The 16,998-nt window shown below is 43.4% G+C and overlaps 1 protein-coding gene across 9 annotated transcripts in view; it reads left to right on the forward strand.

The window, feature by feature from the left end:
* Positions 1-16,998, forward strand: part of para (sodium voltage-gated channel paralytic) — a 431,083-nt gene that overhangs the window by 342,656 nt on the left and 71,429 nt on the right. For 6 of the 9 annotated variants that reach the window (XM_070099700.1, XM_070099701.1, XM_070099699.1 and 3 more), the window contains 5 exons: positions 710-872; positions 4,282-4,478; positions 4,843-5,047; positions 12,074-12,208; positions 14,036-14,314. In XM_070099700.1, coding sequence (XP_069955801.1) covers positions 710-872; positions 4,282-4,478; positions 4,843-5,047; positions 12,074-12,208; positions 14,036-14,314 — 979 coding nt within the window. The remainder of the gene's footprint in view (positions 1-709; positions 873-4,281; positions 4,479-4,842; positions 5,048-12,073; positions 12,209-14,035; positions 14,315-16,998) is intronic. The other 3 variants (XM_070099707.1, XM_070099702.1, XM_070099703.1) reach the window with 3 other exon arrangements.

The raw sequence follows: 16,998 nt of genomic DNA on the forward strand, positions 1-16,998 counted from the left end.
TATAATATTACGTGCAACGTAATCTCTGAAATTATAATAAAAATACATGTAATCCTCTGAAGAAAAAAAGGTTACAAAAACCTGTAAATTTGCGTTATACAGCACAGCACAGGCCAGTAGGCCTAGAGCAGTGTGCCCCCGTTCGTGTGTTCCTAGTAGTTAAGTGTTATCAGAACCTGTCTAGCATAGGTCTACTGCAGTGTTGCTCTTCTGTTCTTAGTGACTGCGTGAGCAAAATTTGCATTCCATGGACCAGTAGGTCTGCTGCAGTGCTCCTTCTTTCTTTTGACCTTATATTTCTATGTGAACATTTGCTGTGCGTACTATTATTAATAATGATGTGATAAATTAGACACATGTGCAACACATCGATATCTTTATTTTGAAGACGTTTCGCTAAGCAGCAGTAGCTTTATGATATAACGAACCGAGTGACTTGCGAAACATCTTCAAAATAAAGTACCCAAGTGTTGTAATGTTGGTAGAATGCCCACAGTATGTTAGATAAAAAGGACACTTGTGCAACTATTGAGACGTTTTATTGCGGCAACGTTTCGTTCTAAAGGAGCGAAACGTTGCCACAGCAAAATGTCGCATTAGTTGCACTTGTGTCCTTTTACCCAACCTAAGACTTACACAATCAATTCACCAACTTGTCATTATTGTGTACCATTAATATTGTGATGATAATGGTTGTGTTGTTCGACAGTTGCGAGTGTTCAAGCTAGCCAAGTCATGGCCGACTCTCAACCTGCTCATCTCCATCATGGGCAAGACGGTGGGCGCCCTGGGTAACCTGACCTTCGTCTTGTGTATTATCATCTTCATCTTCGCCGTCATGGGCATGCAGCTCTTCGGCAAGAACTACATAGGTAGGAAATTATGGCGGCTCAAGCAGACTTGTCTTTCAGTGCCATTGATCTGTAAACATTGAGCAACTGCCCTACACGGTGAGTGTAAACATTGAGCAACTGCCCTACACGGTGGGTGTAAACATTGAGCAACTGCCCTACACGGTGGGTGTAAACATTGAACAACTGCCCTACACGGTGGGTGTAAACATTGAGCAACTGCCCTACACGGTGGGTGTAAACATTGAGCAACTGCCCTACACGGTGGGTGTAAACATTGAGCAACTGCCCTACACGGTGGGTGTAAACATTGAACAACTGCCCTACACGGTGGGTGTAAACATTGAACAACTGCCCTACACGGTTGGTGTAAACATTGAGCAACTGCCCTACACGGTGGGTGTAAACATTGAGCAACTGCCCTACACGGTGGGTGTAAACATTGAACAACTGCCCTACACGGTGGGTGTAAACATTGAACAACTGCCCTACACGGTTGGTGTAAACATTGAGCAACTGCCCTACACGGTGGGTGTAAACATTGAACAACTGCCCTACATGGTGGGTGTAAACATTGAACAACTGCCCTACACGGTGGGTGTAAACATTGAACAACTGCCCTACACAGTGGGTGTAAACATTGAGCAACTGCCCTACACGGTGGGTGTAAACATTGAACAACTGCCCTACACGGTGGGTGTAAACATTGAACAACTGCCCTACACGGTGGGTGTAAATATTGAGCAACTGCCCTACACGGTGGGTGTAAACATGAGCAACTGCCCTACACGGTGGGTGTAAACATTGAACAACTGCGTTGGTAAATTAGACACATGCGCAACTCTTGGGTATCTTTATTAAGGAAACGTTTCGCTACACAGTGGCTTCATCAGTCCATACACAGGAGAAACTTGAAAAACAGGAGGAGAATGAGGTAATCAGTCCCTCAACCTTGAGTTGATTGATGGACTGACCACATCGACTCAAGGTTGAGGGACTGATTACCTCATTCTCCTCCTGTTTTTCAAGTTGCTCCTGTGTATGGACTGATGAAGCCACTGTGTGGCGAAACGTTTCCTTAATAAAGATACCCAAGAGTTGCACATGTGTCTAATTTATCAACGTGTCGGTTCTCTGAACCATTCATCTACATTGAACAATTGCCCTACACGGTGGGTGTAAACATTGAACAACTGCCCTACACAGTGGGTGTAAACATTGAACAACTGCCCTACACGGTGCGTGTAAACATTGAACAACTGCCCTACACGGTGCGTGTAAACATTGAACAACTGCCCTACACGGTGGGTGTAAACATTGGACAGCAGCCCTACGCGACGGGCATGGGTTTGATAAATGAGACGCTTTTGCAACATCTGGGTGATTAGGCACCTGTGCAACATCTGGGTCTCTTTATTGTAGATGTTAAACCAGCCGGTGGCTTTATCCATACAAATTTAAGGTCATATTGAGAAAAGATGAGGTAATGAGTCCCTCAGCCTTGTAGCTGGTGAAGAGCACTGTAGTCTTGAAGACTTTTCCAGACTGCAGTGGTCTTCGCCAACTCCAAGGATGGGGGACTGATTGCCTCAACATCCTCATCTTCAATGAAACGTTTCCTGAGTAAAGATACCCAGATGTTGCACTAGTGTCTCATTATCAACTTGCCGGTTTCCTAAACCATTTATTCATATGTGTTTGACTACCACCCACAGGGTGAGTTTTGGTGGCTACTGTTCACAGGGTGAAAATGGGGTGACTACCTGTCGCAGGATGATTGTGAGATATGTATCTTACAGGATGAGTGTGTAATAAAGTTGGTAGAATTACCGACAATATGTAAAGTAAAAGGACACAAGTGCAACTAATGTGACATTTAATTGTGGCAACGTTTCGCTCTCCAGGAGCTTTATCAAGCCATTACAAACAATACATGGACACAGAGGGTATATAAAGGCTCAGAGTGAGGTGCAATACTAGTGAGGTACCATTTCGATGTTCACTAGTGGTAGTAGTAGTAGTAGTAGTAGTGACAAAAGTAATACAATATGGTACGAATTAATTGCTCTACCATATTGTATTACTTTTGTCACTACTACTACTACTACTACCACTAGTGAACATCGAAATGGTACCTCACTAGTATTGCACCTCACTCTGAGCCTTTATATACCCTCTGTGTCCATGTATTGTTTGTAATGGCTTGATAAAGCTCCTGGAGAGCGAAACGTTGCCACAATTAAATGTCACATTAGTTGCACTTGTGTCCTTTTACTTTACAGGATGAGTGTGGGCTACATAATTAATGACGTAAATTCTTCCCATTTATCGTTTACAATACTGTGAAGGTTATTTTGCTTTCCATGCGCTGATGCATTCTCTTTTTCTTGTTCAGAGGCCTAAGTGTCCTTTTGTTCCTAGTGCTCTTTGAAAGTCCTCAATTTCCCTGGTATTATCATGCACTGGAAAACGTACAGAGGAGGATGACAAAGTTGATCCCATGTATCAGAAATCTTCCCTATGAGGACAGACTGAGGGGCCCTGTATCTACACTCTCTCGAAAGGCGTAGAATTAAGGGGGATATGATCGAAGTGTATTAATGGAAAACAGGAATAAATAAAGGGGATGTAAATAGCGTGCTGAAAATTTCCAGTCAAGACAGGACTCGCAGCAATGGTTTCAAGTTGGAAAAATTCAGATTCAGGAAGGATATAGGAAAGCACTGGTTTGGTAATAGAGTTGTGGTTGAGTGGAACAAACTCCCAAGTACAGTTATAGAGGCTAAAACGTTGTGTAGTTTTAAAAATGGTTAGATAAATACACGAGTGGGTGTGAGTTGGACCTGATTAGGCCTGATGCCGTGCTCCTTCCTTAAGTGGAAGTGACCTGACTAGGTGGGTCATTAGGCTAATCCGGGGGGGGGGACATGGACGTGCTTCGCATGTTTCAGTGGGCCTGCTGCAGTGTTCCTTCTTTCTTGTGTTCCTGTGTTCTAAATGGTTATTGTAGCGGTCTATTCAATGATGTGAATCGAAGGTCACCAATAGCCGAGGTGGGGCGAAATTTGGCGGACATATTTCCTTATTCCTATTGCCTTTTGTGTAAGACACAAGTGCAACAATTGGGCATCTTTATTGTTAAAACGTTTAGCCTACACAGTAGGCTTCAGTTTCGCATACTGTGTAGGCGAAACGTTGCAATAATAAAGATACCCAACTGTTGCACTTGTGTCTTACTCATCAACTTGTCGGTATTATATACCATTTTGTTCACCAGTTAGTAAATAGGTACCGATGTTGGTTGTTGTGGATAACATTCTAGGGAAGAGGGGGACGGGGGTAATATGTCTTGGGTCGGGCTGGGTTTTAAAATGAGCTGAAGTAGGATAAGAGCGGACAGGCGCAAGACTGACACTTTCTTATTTTTCAGACAACGTCAGTCGTTTTCCGGAGAGCGATGATGGTCAGCTTCCCCGATGGAACTTCACAGATTTCATGCACTCCTTCATGATCGTGTTCCGGGTGCTGTGCGGAGAGTGGATCGAGAGTATGTGGGACTGCATGCGAGTGGGAGACTGGTCATGCATTCCATTCTTCATGGCCACTGTCATCATTGGCAATTTAGTGGTAAGTGAATTTGTTTGAGTTCATGCACTTTCAAAACATAGGTCACTAGCTTACAAACGACGTAAGTCACTCATTAGTGCTTACAAACAGGACATTTGCGTATCAGTTTTACATCTCTTGTTGGTCCGGGACAGACCGAAAAGTCGTCTAGTTTTATTTCTGATTTGTGTGTTAGTTGTGAATTGTTATCCAGATTAAATTTACCCAGATAGGTCAAACAGCTAACCTAGTCTCTCATAGGTCACTACATATAAAAAACAACTAATCTAGCCTCTTGTAGGTCACTACATGTCAGACAATAACTAATCTAGCCTCCTGTAGGTCACATGTCAAACCATTTAGCTTACTTTGCCTCTCGTGACAGGTGTTGAACCTGTTCTTGGCTCTGCTACTGAGCAGTTTCGGTGCTTCGAACCTGTCGGCTCCGCAGAGCGACGGTGAGACCAACAAGCTAGCCGAAGCCTTCGACCGCATCGCCCGCTTCAAGGCCTGGGTGAAGAGGTCGGTCCTCAACGGCCTGAAGCACATCCGCGCCAAGCTCACCAACCAGATCAGCGACCAGACACCAGGTTGGTCTCAGGCTCACGGTCCAAGATGGTGAAATGAACACGCTCACTACTAACACCTAGGAACACCGTCATTCTCATATTTTATGCCCACTTCTGCAATGGCTATGCTCGCTGTTACACCACCACTGTCACCATTGCGCACCATCACCACTGTTACTGCCCACCACCACCACTGATGCCTATTACCACCTCACGCACCATCACCACCATACCACGTAGGCAATAGGTTGGTAGACAGCAGCCACCCAGGGAGGTGCTACCATCCTCTCATATTGAATGCGAAACGGAAGCCTGTTAAATGTTTTGCACTCTAGCAGGAGTGTTGATGTTTTCTTTCTCTCTGTGGAGAACAAGTAAAGACGACAGGCAAATCTTACAAATTGATGACCTCTACATAACCCACGTGGGTGTAGCGCTTCTCAGAGAATAAACACAAACTACAGTAAGGTCAAAACCTCGTTGTTTACCACTGTTTGTAATAATAATAATAATAATGATTATAATAATTATAAGAGTTACATTGATCCAAGGCATCATGACGAGGAAACATCTTACCTATTCGTCTGTCCCCGGGAATCGAATCCTGGTCCTTTTGGTTGTGAGCAGGCTTTACCACTGAGCTACGGGCAACCCTGCTGTTATTATCCTTAAGACTGTTACCACCAGGCAATACTACACAATAACGCCGAGTTACAAGTACATATTAGTACACGTAGTCACTAGTCACGTACATATACGTACATAAACACTATATATCACATGATGGTATGCACCATGTGATATGTATCATCACATAACACGTTATATATTTTCATATAACATCGCATAATGCCATATACCATCATATGATACCACATACCACCACACTGAATAAAATAATGCCACATATCATCACATAACGAAACATACCACCACATGCCACATAACTATAAAAACACATAGCACAACGTCACATGCAATGTAGCATACTTTCACATAATAATATATACCGTCACCTAATGCCACATTTCACAACGTCACATGACATTACATAATGGAATGTACTATCACATTATGCCACATACTTCACATAACGTCACATACTGTTGCATAATGTTGCCTCCTGTAAAATAACATCACATACATTGCATGACATCACATAACATAACATATTATTATTATTATTAAAGATTAGCCGGTATTCTCCCGGCCCGGGCCTTTTCCAAGTGGTGGCCCGGCCTTGGCTCCCTCTTTAGGGAGTGTCTGAGACCTAAGTCTCCCATGGGAGGAGGCACAAGTACCTCCTCATCTATGGGACCAACTGTCCCCAGGCCTAGCCACAAGCTAGGCCTCTCTGGTCCGCCATCCCCGCCCCAAGGGGGCAAATGGGAATGACAGTCTTATGAGCTAAAGGCTCGGGCTCAGGCACCTACCCTGCCCTAGAAGGGCTGGGCATGGTGTCGAAACAACATAACATCACATGCTATTACATGTTACCATAACATAACATTACAAAATGTTACCATAACATACCATTATGTTAACATAACATCACATACCATTACTTAATGTTAACATAACATCACTTATTATTACATAATGTTAACATAACATCACTTATCATTACATAATGTTAACATAACATCACATACATAACATAATGTTAACATAACATCACATACATAACATAATGTTAACAACATCACATACATAACATTAACATAACATACCATAACATAATGTTAACATCATATACATAACGTTAACATAATATACCATAACATAATGTTAACATAACATCACATACATAACATAATGTTAACATAACATCACATACATAACAATGTTTACATAACATCACATACATAACATTAACATAACATACCATAACATAATGTTAACATCATATACATAACGTTAACATAATATACCATAACATAATGTTAATATAACATCATATACATAACATAACAATAACATAATATACCATAACATAATGTTAACATCACATACATAACATAACGTTAATATAACATACCATAACATAATGTTAATATAACATCATATACATAACATAACAATAACATAATATACCATAACATAACGTTAATATAACATACCATAACATAATGTTAATATATCGTCACATACATAACACCTCAAATTCTCTGCACTCTTATTGGTGCAGTATTTTAACATTAGTGTATTATACTTAACATGAGTTAGTATGGCAGGCTATGTATGTGTATACCTGATGTATACCACTAGTATGTGTAGGCACATATTGTCCGTGAGTACTTCGTGTGGGCCATGTTTCGAGCAGATTTTGTGAGTGTTCGGAATACTGTGAGATGTTTCAAATAGTGTGTTCAGAATGTGTGTTGGGGGATTCGGACAGTTTTAGCGAGTGTTCGGAATGTGTGTTGGGGGGGGATTCGAACAGTTTTAGCGAGTGTTCGGAATGTGTGTTAGGCGATTCGAACAGTTTTAGCGAGTGTTTGGAATGTGTGTTGGGGAATTCGAACAGTTTTAGCGAGTGTTCGGAATGTGTGTTGGGGGATTCGAAGAGTTTTAGCGAGTGTTCGGAATGTGTGTTAGGTGATTCGAACACTTATTTCGCTAGGTATTAAATACGATACAAATTATTTAATTAAGTGTATTTACGTGTGCATGTACAGCATACGTATATATATGTGTGTACAGTGTACTTGTATACATAAAATATATGAGTATAGAGTATATTTCTGTGTATGTATTTCAAATACACATGTCCAGGTCGAGAATGATTTCTCTGTATACTAGTTGAATATATATGTGTACATGCATGTGGAACCCGCCTGCCTCTGCATGTGTCCATCCATCTCTACATACATGTAAAGCACTCTGATTCCTTGGAATGTACATTATATAGAATATCTCCCATTAGTGTATATATATATATATATATATATATATATATATATATATATATATATATATATATATATATTATATATTATTTATATATATATATATATATATATATATATATATATATATATATATATATATATATATATATATATATATATATATCGCTAGTATACCTACCTTTTAGCATACCAGTGTTTATATATTTATTGTCTATGAATGTTTATATATTACAAATGGTGTTTGGGACAAGCATGAGTGATGTATAGTTGGTGACCTTAATGGATGCGCAAAAAAGCTAAGTTAGTTGTGTGCTATGCGAGAACGAATGTCTGTAGCACCTACGTATGGGTGTAGCACCTACGTATGTCTGTAGCACCTACGTATGGGTGTAGCACCTACGTATTGGTGTAGCACCCAAGAATGAATGTAGCACCTACGAATGGGTGTAGCACCCAAGAATGAATGTAGCACCTACGAATGGGTGTAGCACCCAAGAATGAATGTAGCACCTACGAATGGGTGTAGCATCCAAGAATGAATGTAGCACCTACGAATGGGTGTAGCATCCAAGAATGAATGTAGCACCTACGAATGGGTGTAGCACCCAAGAATGAATGTAGCACCTACGAATGGGTGTAGCATCCAAGAATGAATGTAGCACCTACGAATGGGTGTAGCACCCAAGAATGAATGTAGCACCTACGAATGGGTGTAGCACCCAAGAATGAATGTAGCACCTACGAATGGGTGTAGCATCCAAGAATGAATGTAGCACCTACGAATGGGTGTAGCACCCAAGAATGAATGTAGCACCTACGAATGGGTGTAGCATCCAAGAATGAATGTAGCACCTACGAATGGGTGTAGCATCCAAGAATGAATGTAGCGCCTACGAATGGGTGTAGCACCCAAGAATGAATGTAGCACCTACGAATGGGTGTAGCACCCAAAAATGAATGTAGCACCTACGAATGGGTGTAGCATCCAAGAATGAATGTAGCACCTACGAATGGGTGTAGCATCCAAGAATGAATGTAGCACCTACGAATGGGTGTAGCACCCAAGAATGAATGTAGCACCTACGAATGGGTGTAGCATCCAAGAATGAATGTAGCACCTACGAATGGGTGTAGCACCCAAGAATGAATGTAGCACCTACGAATGGGTGTAGCATCCAAGAATGAATGTAGCACCTACGAATGGGTGTAGCATCCAAGAATGAATGTAGCGCCTACGAATGGGTGTAGCATCCAAGAATGAATGTAGCACCTACGAATGGGTGTAGCATCCAAGAATGAATGTAGCACCTACGAATGGGTGTAGCATCCAAGAATGAATGTAGAGCTTCAGAGAAGCACCAAAGAGAGGCGCAGACGGTCGCGTCAACCTCCTGGCATATAGATAAAATAGAGAATAAACAGGTTGATAGAGTAAGAGGCACGTAAATTCCTCCGTCTTCTAATAACATGTTCATTTTCCACTATAATCTATCTTGTCCATAATTACTATCGCATTTGCTTGGTATAACTTAACAAATCTGCAACACAATTGTCATCAAATACATGTATTTGTTAAGTTATACCATGAATTATGGAAAGATCCTGGACTTCACCTTACCAAACAGACAAAGCAAATGTGATATTAATCATGGGCGAGGTAGATTATAGTGGAGAAGCGAACATGTTATTAGAAGACGGAGCGACTTACGTGCCTCTTAAGAGCTTCTCGTGCAACACTTGAGGATCTTTATTGGAAACGTTTCGCCCACAAATTGCTTCCTCAGTCCAGTACAGAGATGATTGTTAGGTAAAAGGACACAAGTACAACTATTGCGACAATTTATTGTGGCAACGTTTCGTTCTCCAGGAGCTTTGTGAAGCCGTTGAAGATCCTGGAGAGCGAAACGTTGTCGCAATAAAATGTCGCATTAGTTGCACTTGTGTCCTTTTACCTAACATATTGTCGGTAATTTTGCCAACATTATTATAGAGGAGAATGGGTGAAGATCAGGAGGAGTTTGAGGCATCAGTCCCTCAGACTGGAGCCGATGTAATCAGTCCCTCAGCATGGAGTCGATGTAATCAGTCCCTCAGACTGGAGTCGATGTAATCAGTCCCTCAGACTGGAGTCGATGTAATCAGTCCCACAGACTCGATGTAATCAGTGCATGAGTCGATGTAATCAGTCCCTCAAACTGGAGTCGATGTAATCAGTCCCTCAGACTGGAGCCGATGTAATCAGTCCCTCAGCATGGAGTCGATGTAATCAGTCCCTCAGACTGGAGTCGATGTAATCAGTCCCTCAGACTGGAGTCGATGTAATCAGTCCCTCAGCATGGAGTCGATGTAATCAGTCCCTCAGACTGGAGCCGATGTAATCAGTCCCTCAGCATGGAGTCGATGTAATCAGTCCCTCAGACTGGAGTCGATGTAATCAGTCCCTCAGACTGGAGTCGATGTAATCAGTCCCTCAGACTGGAGTCGATGTAATCAGTCCCTCAGCATGGAGTCGATGTAATCAGTCCCTCAGCATGGAGTCGATGTAATCAGTCCCTCAGACTGGAGTCGATGTAATCAGTCCCTCAGACTGGAGTCGATGTAATCAGTCCCTCAGACTGGAGTCGATGTAATCAGTCCCTCAGACTGGAGTCGATGTAATCAGTCCCTCAGCCTGGAGTCGATGTAATCAGTCCCTCAGACTGGAGTCGATGTAATCAGTCCCTCACACTGTAGTCGATGTAATCAGTCCCTCAGACTGGAGTCGATGTAATCAGTCCCTCAGACTGGAGTCGATGTAATCAGTCCCTCAGCATGGAGTCGATGTAATCAGTCCCTCAGACTGGAGTCGATGTAATCAGTCCCTCAGACTGGAGTCGATGTAATCAGTCCCTCAGCCTGGAGTCGATGTAATCAGTCCCTCAGACTGGAGTCAATGTAATCAGTCCCTCACACTGAAGTCGATGTAATCAGTCCCTCAGACTGGAGTCGATGTAATCAGTCCCTCAGACTGGAGTCGATGTAATCAGTCCCTCAGACTGGAGTCGATGTAATCAGTCCCTCAGACTGGAGTCGATGTGATCAGTCCCTCAGCATGGAGTCGATGTAATCAGTCCCTCAGACTGGAGTCGATGTAATCAGTCCCTCAGACTGGAGTCGATGTAATCAGTCCCTCAGCCTGGAGTCGATGTAATCAGTCCCTCAGACTGGAGTCAATGTAATCAGTTCCTCAAACTGGAGTCGATGTAATCATTCCCTCGAACTGGAGTCGATGTAGTCAGTCCCTCAGACTGGAGTCGATGTAATCAGTCCCTCAGCATGGAGTCGATGTAATCAGTCCCTCAGACTGGAGTCGATGTAATCAGTCCCTCAGCATGGAGTCGATGTAATCAGTCCCTCAGACTGGAGTCGATGTAATCAGTCCCTCAGACTGGAGTCGATGTAATCAGTCCCTCAGCATGGAGTCGATGTAATCAGTCCCTCAGCATGGAGTCGATGTAATCAGTCCCTCAGCCTGGAGTCGATGTAATCAGTCCCTCAGACTGGAGTCGATGTAATCAGTCCCTCAATCTTCATGGACTGATCACATCAAGTCAAGACTAAGGGACTGATTGCCTTAACTCCTGATCTTCAGCCATTCTTCTCTGTATTGGACTGAGAAAGTCACTGGTTGGTGAAACGTTTCCTTAGTAAAGATACCCAAGTGTTGCGCAATTGTCTAAGTCATCCTCCTCCTGTTGCTCTTATATACTGCTATAGATCCATAGTTACAGACTATGTCCATTGATCCCTCACTACAGAATAACAGTGTTCAGTTATTTGTATAGATATAGTAGTGTGTATAGCTGTGTTCGGCACTAGTGAAGCGAAGAGTGTAGAATCGTAGAGATAGATTAAATGTGTGTAGAGGTTGGGTAGAGGGGTGAAGAGGTAGGGTAGAAGGGTGTAGAGGTAGGGTAGAGGTGTGTAGAAGTAGGGTAGACGTGTGTAGAAGTAGGGTAGAGATGTGTAGAGGTAGGGTAGAGGTGTATAGAAGTAGGGTAGAGGTGTGTAGAAGTAGGGTAGTGGTGTATAGAAGTAGGGTAGTGGTGTGTAGAGGTAGGAGCAGAGCGGGACAATAGCGTGATTAGTGAGACAGTTTTGACGCGGCGTCTTACAGACTGTCGAGACGTGGATGCTGACGACATCATGATGGATGGTCAGACAGGCAACAAGAAGATGCCCAAAGATCACACGCAAGTCGACATCCCCATAGACGGGTTCGACCTCGTAGGTGAGTACCCCGAGTTGGGTTCATCTTCCTGGGTGAGTACCCAGAGTTGAGTTCATCTTCCTGGGCGAGTACCCAGAGTTGGGTTCATCTTCCTGGGCGAGTACCCAGAGGTGGGTTCATCTTCCTGGGTGTGTACCCTGAGGAACGGGTCTCCGACATTGCACTTTCCTAGCTTTTCTCGCCGACACCAAGCCTCTGAATGAGGGGCCCCTAACTGCCTGTATGAGGTTCCTGACTGCCAATACGAGGGCCTCTAGCTGTCTCTAGTCTACTTGGCTGTTAGTGCTAGCAGCACGTAGCCCCCTACAGCCCTATTGATCAGGAACTGACCTGAAACCTAACGAATTTTCTCTTGTTAGGTAGAAGACAGGTGCAACGAATGTGACATTTACAAGGGCAACGTTTCGCTCTCCAGAGCTCCTGGACAGCGAAACGTTGCAGAAGTAAAATATCACATTAGTCGGATCTGTGTCCTTGTACCTAACATTTTGTCGGTAGTTCTACCAATATTACCGAGTATTGTCTTGACGACAGCTAGGGGATCTGTTGGCCGGTCACACATACACTCACTTCAGTATACCGTTGATGCTTCTACTCAGAGGAATTGGAGCTACCCTCCCTTTCCTCGGATCAAACTTGATCATAATGTAGATTACAGCATTACATTAGTAATGAACTTAAATGCTTTGTCTGCAACTTATTAGATGGATTCTTTTATCTAATTTTCACCGCTTCTAAAACATTAGAATCATTTTGATCCTAATTTTGATGAAAAAAAAAATATAAATTTCCTAAAACTGTTTGAAAATATTAAAAAAAAGTGAAAATATTGTGAAATATCAAGATATTTCATTTAATTCTTTATCAGTTAAGTTTTAACATGTTTCATTTTTGTGTTTCCTGTGTATTGCTCCTGAAATTCTGGTGTTACGGCTCTACATTAGTGAGCAGTCGTTGTTGTGGTGTCAGTTATGTAATGTGTGAGTGTAATGTTACTCAGACATTTAGCACTTCTCTCTCTCTCTCTCTCTCTCTCTCTCTCTCTCTCTCTCTCTCTGTCTCTCTCTCTCTCTCTCTCTCTCTCTCTCTCTCTCTCTCTCTCTCTCTCTCTCTCTCTCTCTCTCTCTCTCTCTCTCTCTCTCTCTCTCTCTCTCTCTCTCTCTCTCCTTTCCTTTCACATAACCTGTCATTCTGAGCCTGACTTTCTCTCAACCTGCTTTTCTCTCAGCCTCTCTCTCAGCTTGTCTTTAATTCTCAGTCTGAACACTTTCTGAACCTGTATTCCCCCATTCAGAGACGTAGCTCGATGCTGATAAAGGGCTCTTGATTCAAGAAGTTAGAGCTACCCTCCCATCCCTCGGATCATACTTGATTACCTCTCGTCTCTCAGGCGTTGTATAATTCCTACGGTGTTTAACATCCCCCTATAAGTGTAATAATAAATAAAACCTCGATTTACCGGATTAATACGGAAGGAAGCAAGTGGCAGGTGATGGCGATTATGGTGGCTAGAGATAAGATTGTTGCCGTGATTGTAACAATAACGGACAATTCCGTAAACAACGGACTTTGCCCTTTTGATTAATGAATTCGTAAGAACACGATTGTAAACAATCACGGTAGGGATGGGATTAGAGCTCATGGCATATGTGTTGTAAAACTTCACGCCAGCCCCACCCGTACCTTGGTTTGACTTTGTAATTTGTTTCGTATTAGTTGACTCAGCGGAATTTGTCTCGTGTTTCTGATGTCTGTTAAATCGAGGTTTGTTTATCTTGCTAATAAACATTACCTGTCTCCTCACTGGATTTCTTTTTGTCTCTGCAGATGGCAAGATGAAGAGCAACTCGGTGCTCAACAACAGCAAACACATCGGGAACTCCATCAGCAAAGACAACCGCGGCGAGATCATCGAGAACGACTACAGCAACAAGAAGGTTCGCCTGGAGGAAGACGCCCTCAGCAACAACTCTCTGGGTTCCCACAAGAACCGCAAACTGAAGAGCGACAGCGGCAGCCACAAGGGTTCCTCAGAGTCCCTCGACGACGGCGAGGAGAAGAAAGATGCGAGTAAGGAGGACCTGGAGGATGGTATGCTACTTGATGGTACACTCACTCGCACTCTGCTCTCGTTTGTTCTTAGGCTTAAGTTGTAGGCAACGGGAGAGGAGGTCAGACTTCGATGCTGCCGCCCCTCCCAACCACAACGCTAACCACACTTCACTCACAATACAGAACCAAGTCAGGGCGAACAAATGCAAATTACATTTTGGGGGCCTTAATGAATAATGGATTTGATAACTAGTTTCAAGAAGTAAATGTTGGAGAGAAGGTAGGAACATTGTGCAATTGTTGTGGTGAGCGTGTGTGTGTGTGTCGATACTGGATGCCTCTTCCATCGCTTCTTGTACGATGGTGCTTCAGTGCTTGCTGTTTATATACCCTGTGATTCCCATTGCTTTCAGTGCCACTACCCTCCCAATGGGGCCTCTGAACCACTTCCCCCAACCCTCATTTCCAGCATTTGTAGTCATTCTCCCTTCCTCTGTATATGGGTTAAATTATTTTTACTCATTCTATTTTTCCTTTTGGATCTTGCTGCTTCCAGTGCCACTACCATCCGTAAGGGGCCTCTGAACCACTCTCCCCACCCCTCACCTCCAATGTTAGTGCAGTCACTACCCCTTCCTGGCATCGCAGTTACCAATACTCCTTATTCTATTTAGTCTTGATTTTATTTCCCAACCTTAGTAGCTTTCACTACCACTACTTTCCTTATGGAACCATTGAACTACTTCCACCTACCCCCTTCACCATACGTAGAGCTCTACTTATTTCCTCTTCCCTTCCATAGGGGTAATTTGAACCACCTCCCCCCGCTCCCCATCTTCATCGCCTCTAATAGTCACTAGTCTCTCACACTATTTTCAGTGCCACCTCATTCTCTCGTAGGAGTCTGAGGTCACTTCCCTTCGTGTTTAACGTCAGTGCCCCGCCACTTTCCTCTTGCTCTTGATTCTTCTTAGAGTCTTCGAAATGTTACTTCCTAGGAGGAGATGGCCGACTGCCAGGTATTAAGACACAGGCCGCAGGCCAAGCTTTTGTCAGGACGACTTTTCGCCCTATGAAAAAACGGTATCATGATTTAATGAAAATTTAAACATTGTCCCAAGATGAAAGCTTGTTCGAAACGTGTCTGTCCGATGTAAGCTTGTTCGAAACGTGTTTCTCTTGTCTAAATGGCACATCGAGCTTCTTCGATTTCAATACCTGGAGCTCCTTTGATCTCAATACCTGGAACTCTTCGATCTCAATACCTGGAGCTCCTTCGATCTCAATACCTGGAACTCGTTTGATTTCAGTACCTGGAGCTCCTTCGATCTCATAACCTGGAGTTCCTTCGATCTCAATACCTGGAGCTCCTTCGATCTCAATATCAATGCCTGGAGCTCCTCTGATCTCAGTACCTGGAGCTCCTTCGATCTCAATATCTGGAGCTCCTTCGATCTCAATATCAATACCTGGAGCTCCTTCGATCTCAGTACCTGGAGCTCCTTCGATCTCAATATCTGGAGCTCCTTCGATCTCAATATCAATACCTTGAGCTCCTTCGATCTCAATACCTGGAACTCCTTCGATCTCAATACCTAGAGCTCCTTCGATCTCAATACCTGGAACTCGTTTGATCTCAGTACCTGGAGCCCCTTCGATCTCATTACCTGGAGTTCCTTCGATCTCAATACCTGGAGCTCCTTCGATCTCAATATCAATGCCTGGAGCTCCTCTGATCTCAGTACCTGGAGCTCCTTCGATCTCAATATCTGGAGCTCCTTCGATCTCATTATCAATACCTGGAGCTCCTTCGATCTCAGTACCTGGAGTTCCTTCGATCTCAATATCTGGAGCTCCTTCGATCTCAATATCAATACCTGGAGCTCCTTCGATCTCAGTACCTGGAGTTCCTTCGATCTCAATACCTGGAGCTCCTTCGATCTCAGTACCTGGAGTTCCTTCGATCTCAATATCTGGAGTTCCTTCGATCTCAATATCAATGCCTGGAGCTCCTTCGATCTCAATACCTGGAGTTCCTTCGATCTCAATATCTGGAGCTCCTTCGATCTCAATATCAATGCCTGGAGCTCCTTCGATCTCAATATCTGGAGTTCCTTCGATCTCGATATCAATGCCTGGAGCTCCTTCGATCTCAATATCAATGCCTGGAGCTCCTTCGATCTCAATATCTGGAGTTCCTTCGATCTCAATATCAATGCCTGGAGCTCCGATCTCAATATCAATGCCTGGAGCTCCTTCGATCTCAATACCTGGAGTTCCTTCGATCTCAATATCAATGCCTGGAGCTCCTTCGATCTCAATATCAGTGCCTGGAGCTCCTTCGATCTCAATATCTGGAGTTCCTTCGATCTCAGTATCAATGCCTGGAGCTCCTTCGATCTCAATACCAATGCCTGGAGCTCCTTCGATCTCAATATCTTGAGTTCCTTCGATCTCAATATCAATGCCTGGAGCTCCTTCGATCTCAATATCAATGTCTGGAGCTCCTCTGATCTCAGTACCTGGAGTTCCTTCGATCTCAATATCTGGAGCTCCTTCGATCTCAATATCAATGCCTGGAGCTCCTTCGATCTCAATACCTGGAGTTCCTTCGATCTCAATATCTGGAGCTCTTTCGATCTCAATATCAATGCCTGGAGCTCCTCTGATCTCAGTACCTGGAGTTCCTTCGATCTCTATATCTGGAGTTCCTTCGATCTCAATATCAATGCCTGGAG

This window comes from Cherax quadricarinatus, chromosome 68 (genome assembly GCF_038502225.1).
Source record: "Cherax quadricarinatus isolate ZL_2023a chromosome 68, ASM3850222v1, whole genome shotgun sequence".
NCBI classification, from domain to species: Eukaryota; Metazoa; Arthropoda; class Malacostraca; order Decapoda; family Parastacidae; genus Cherax; species Cherax quadricarinatus.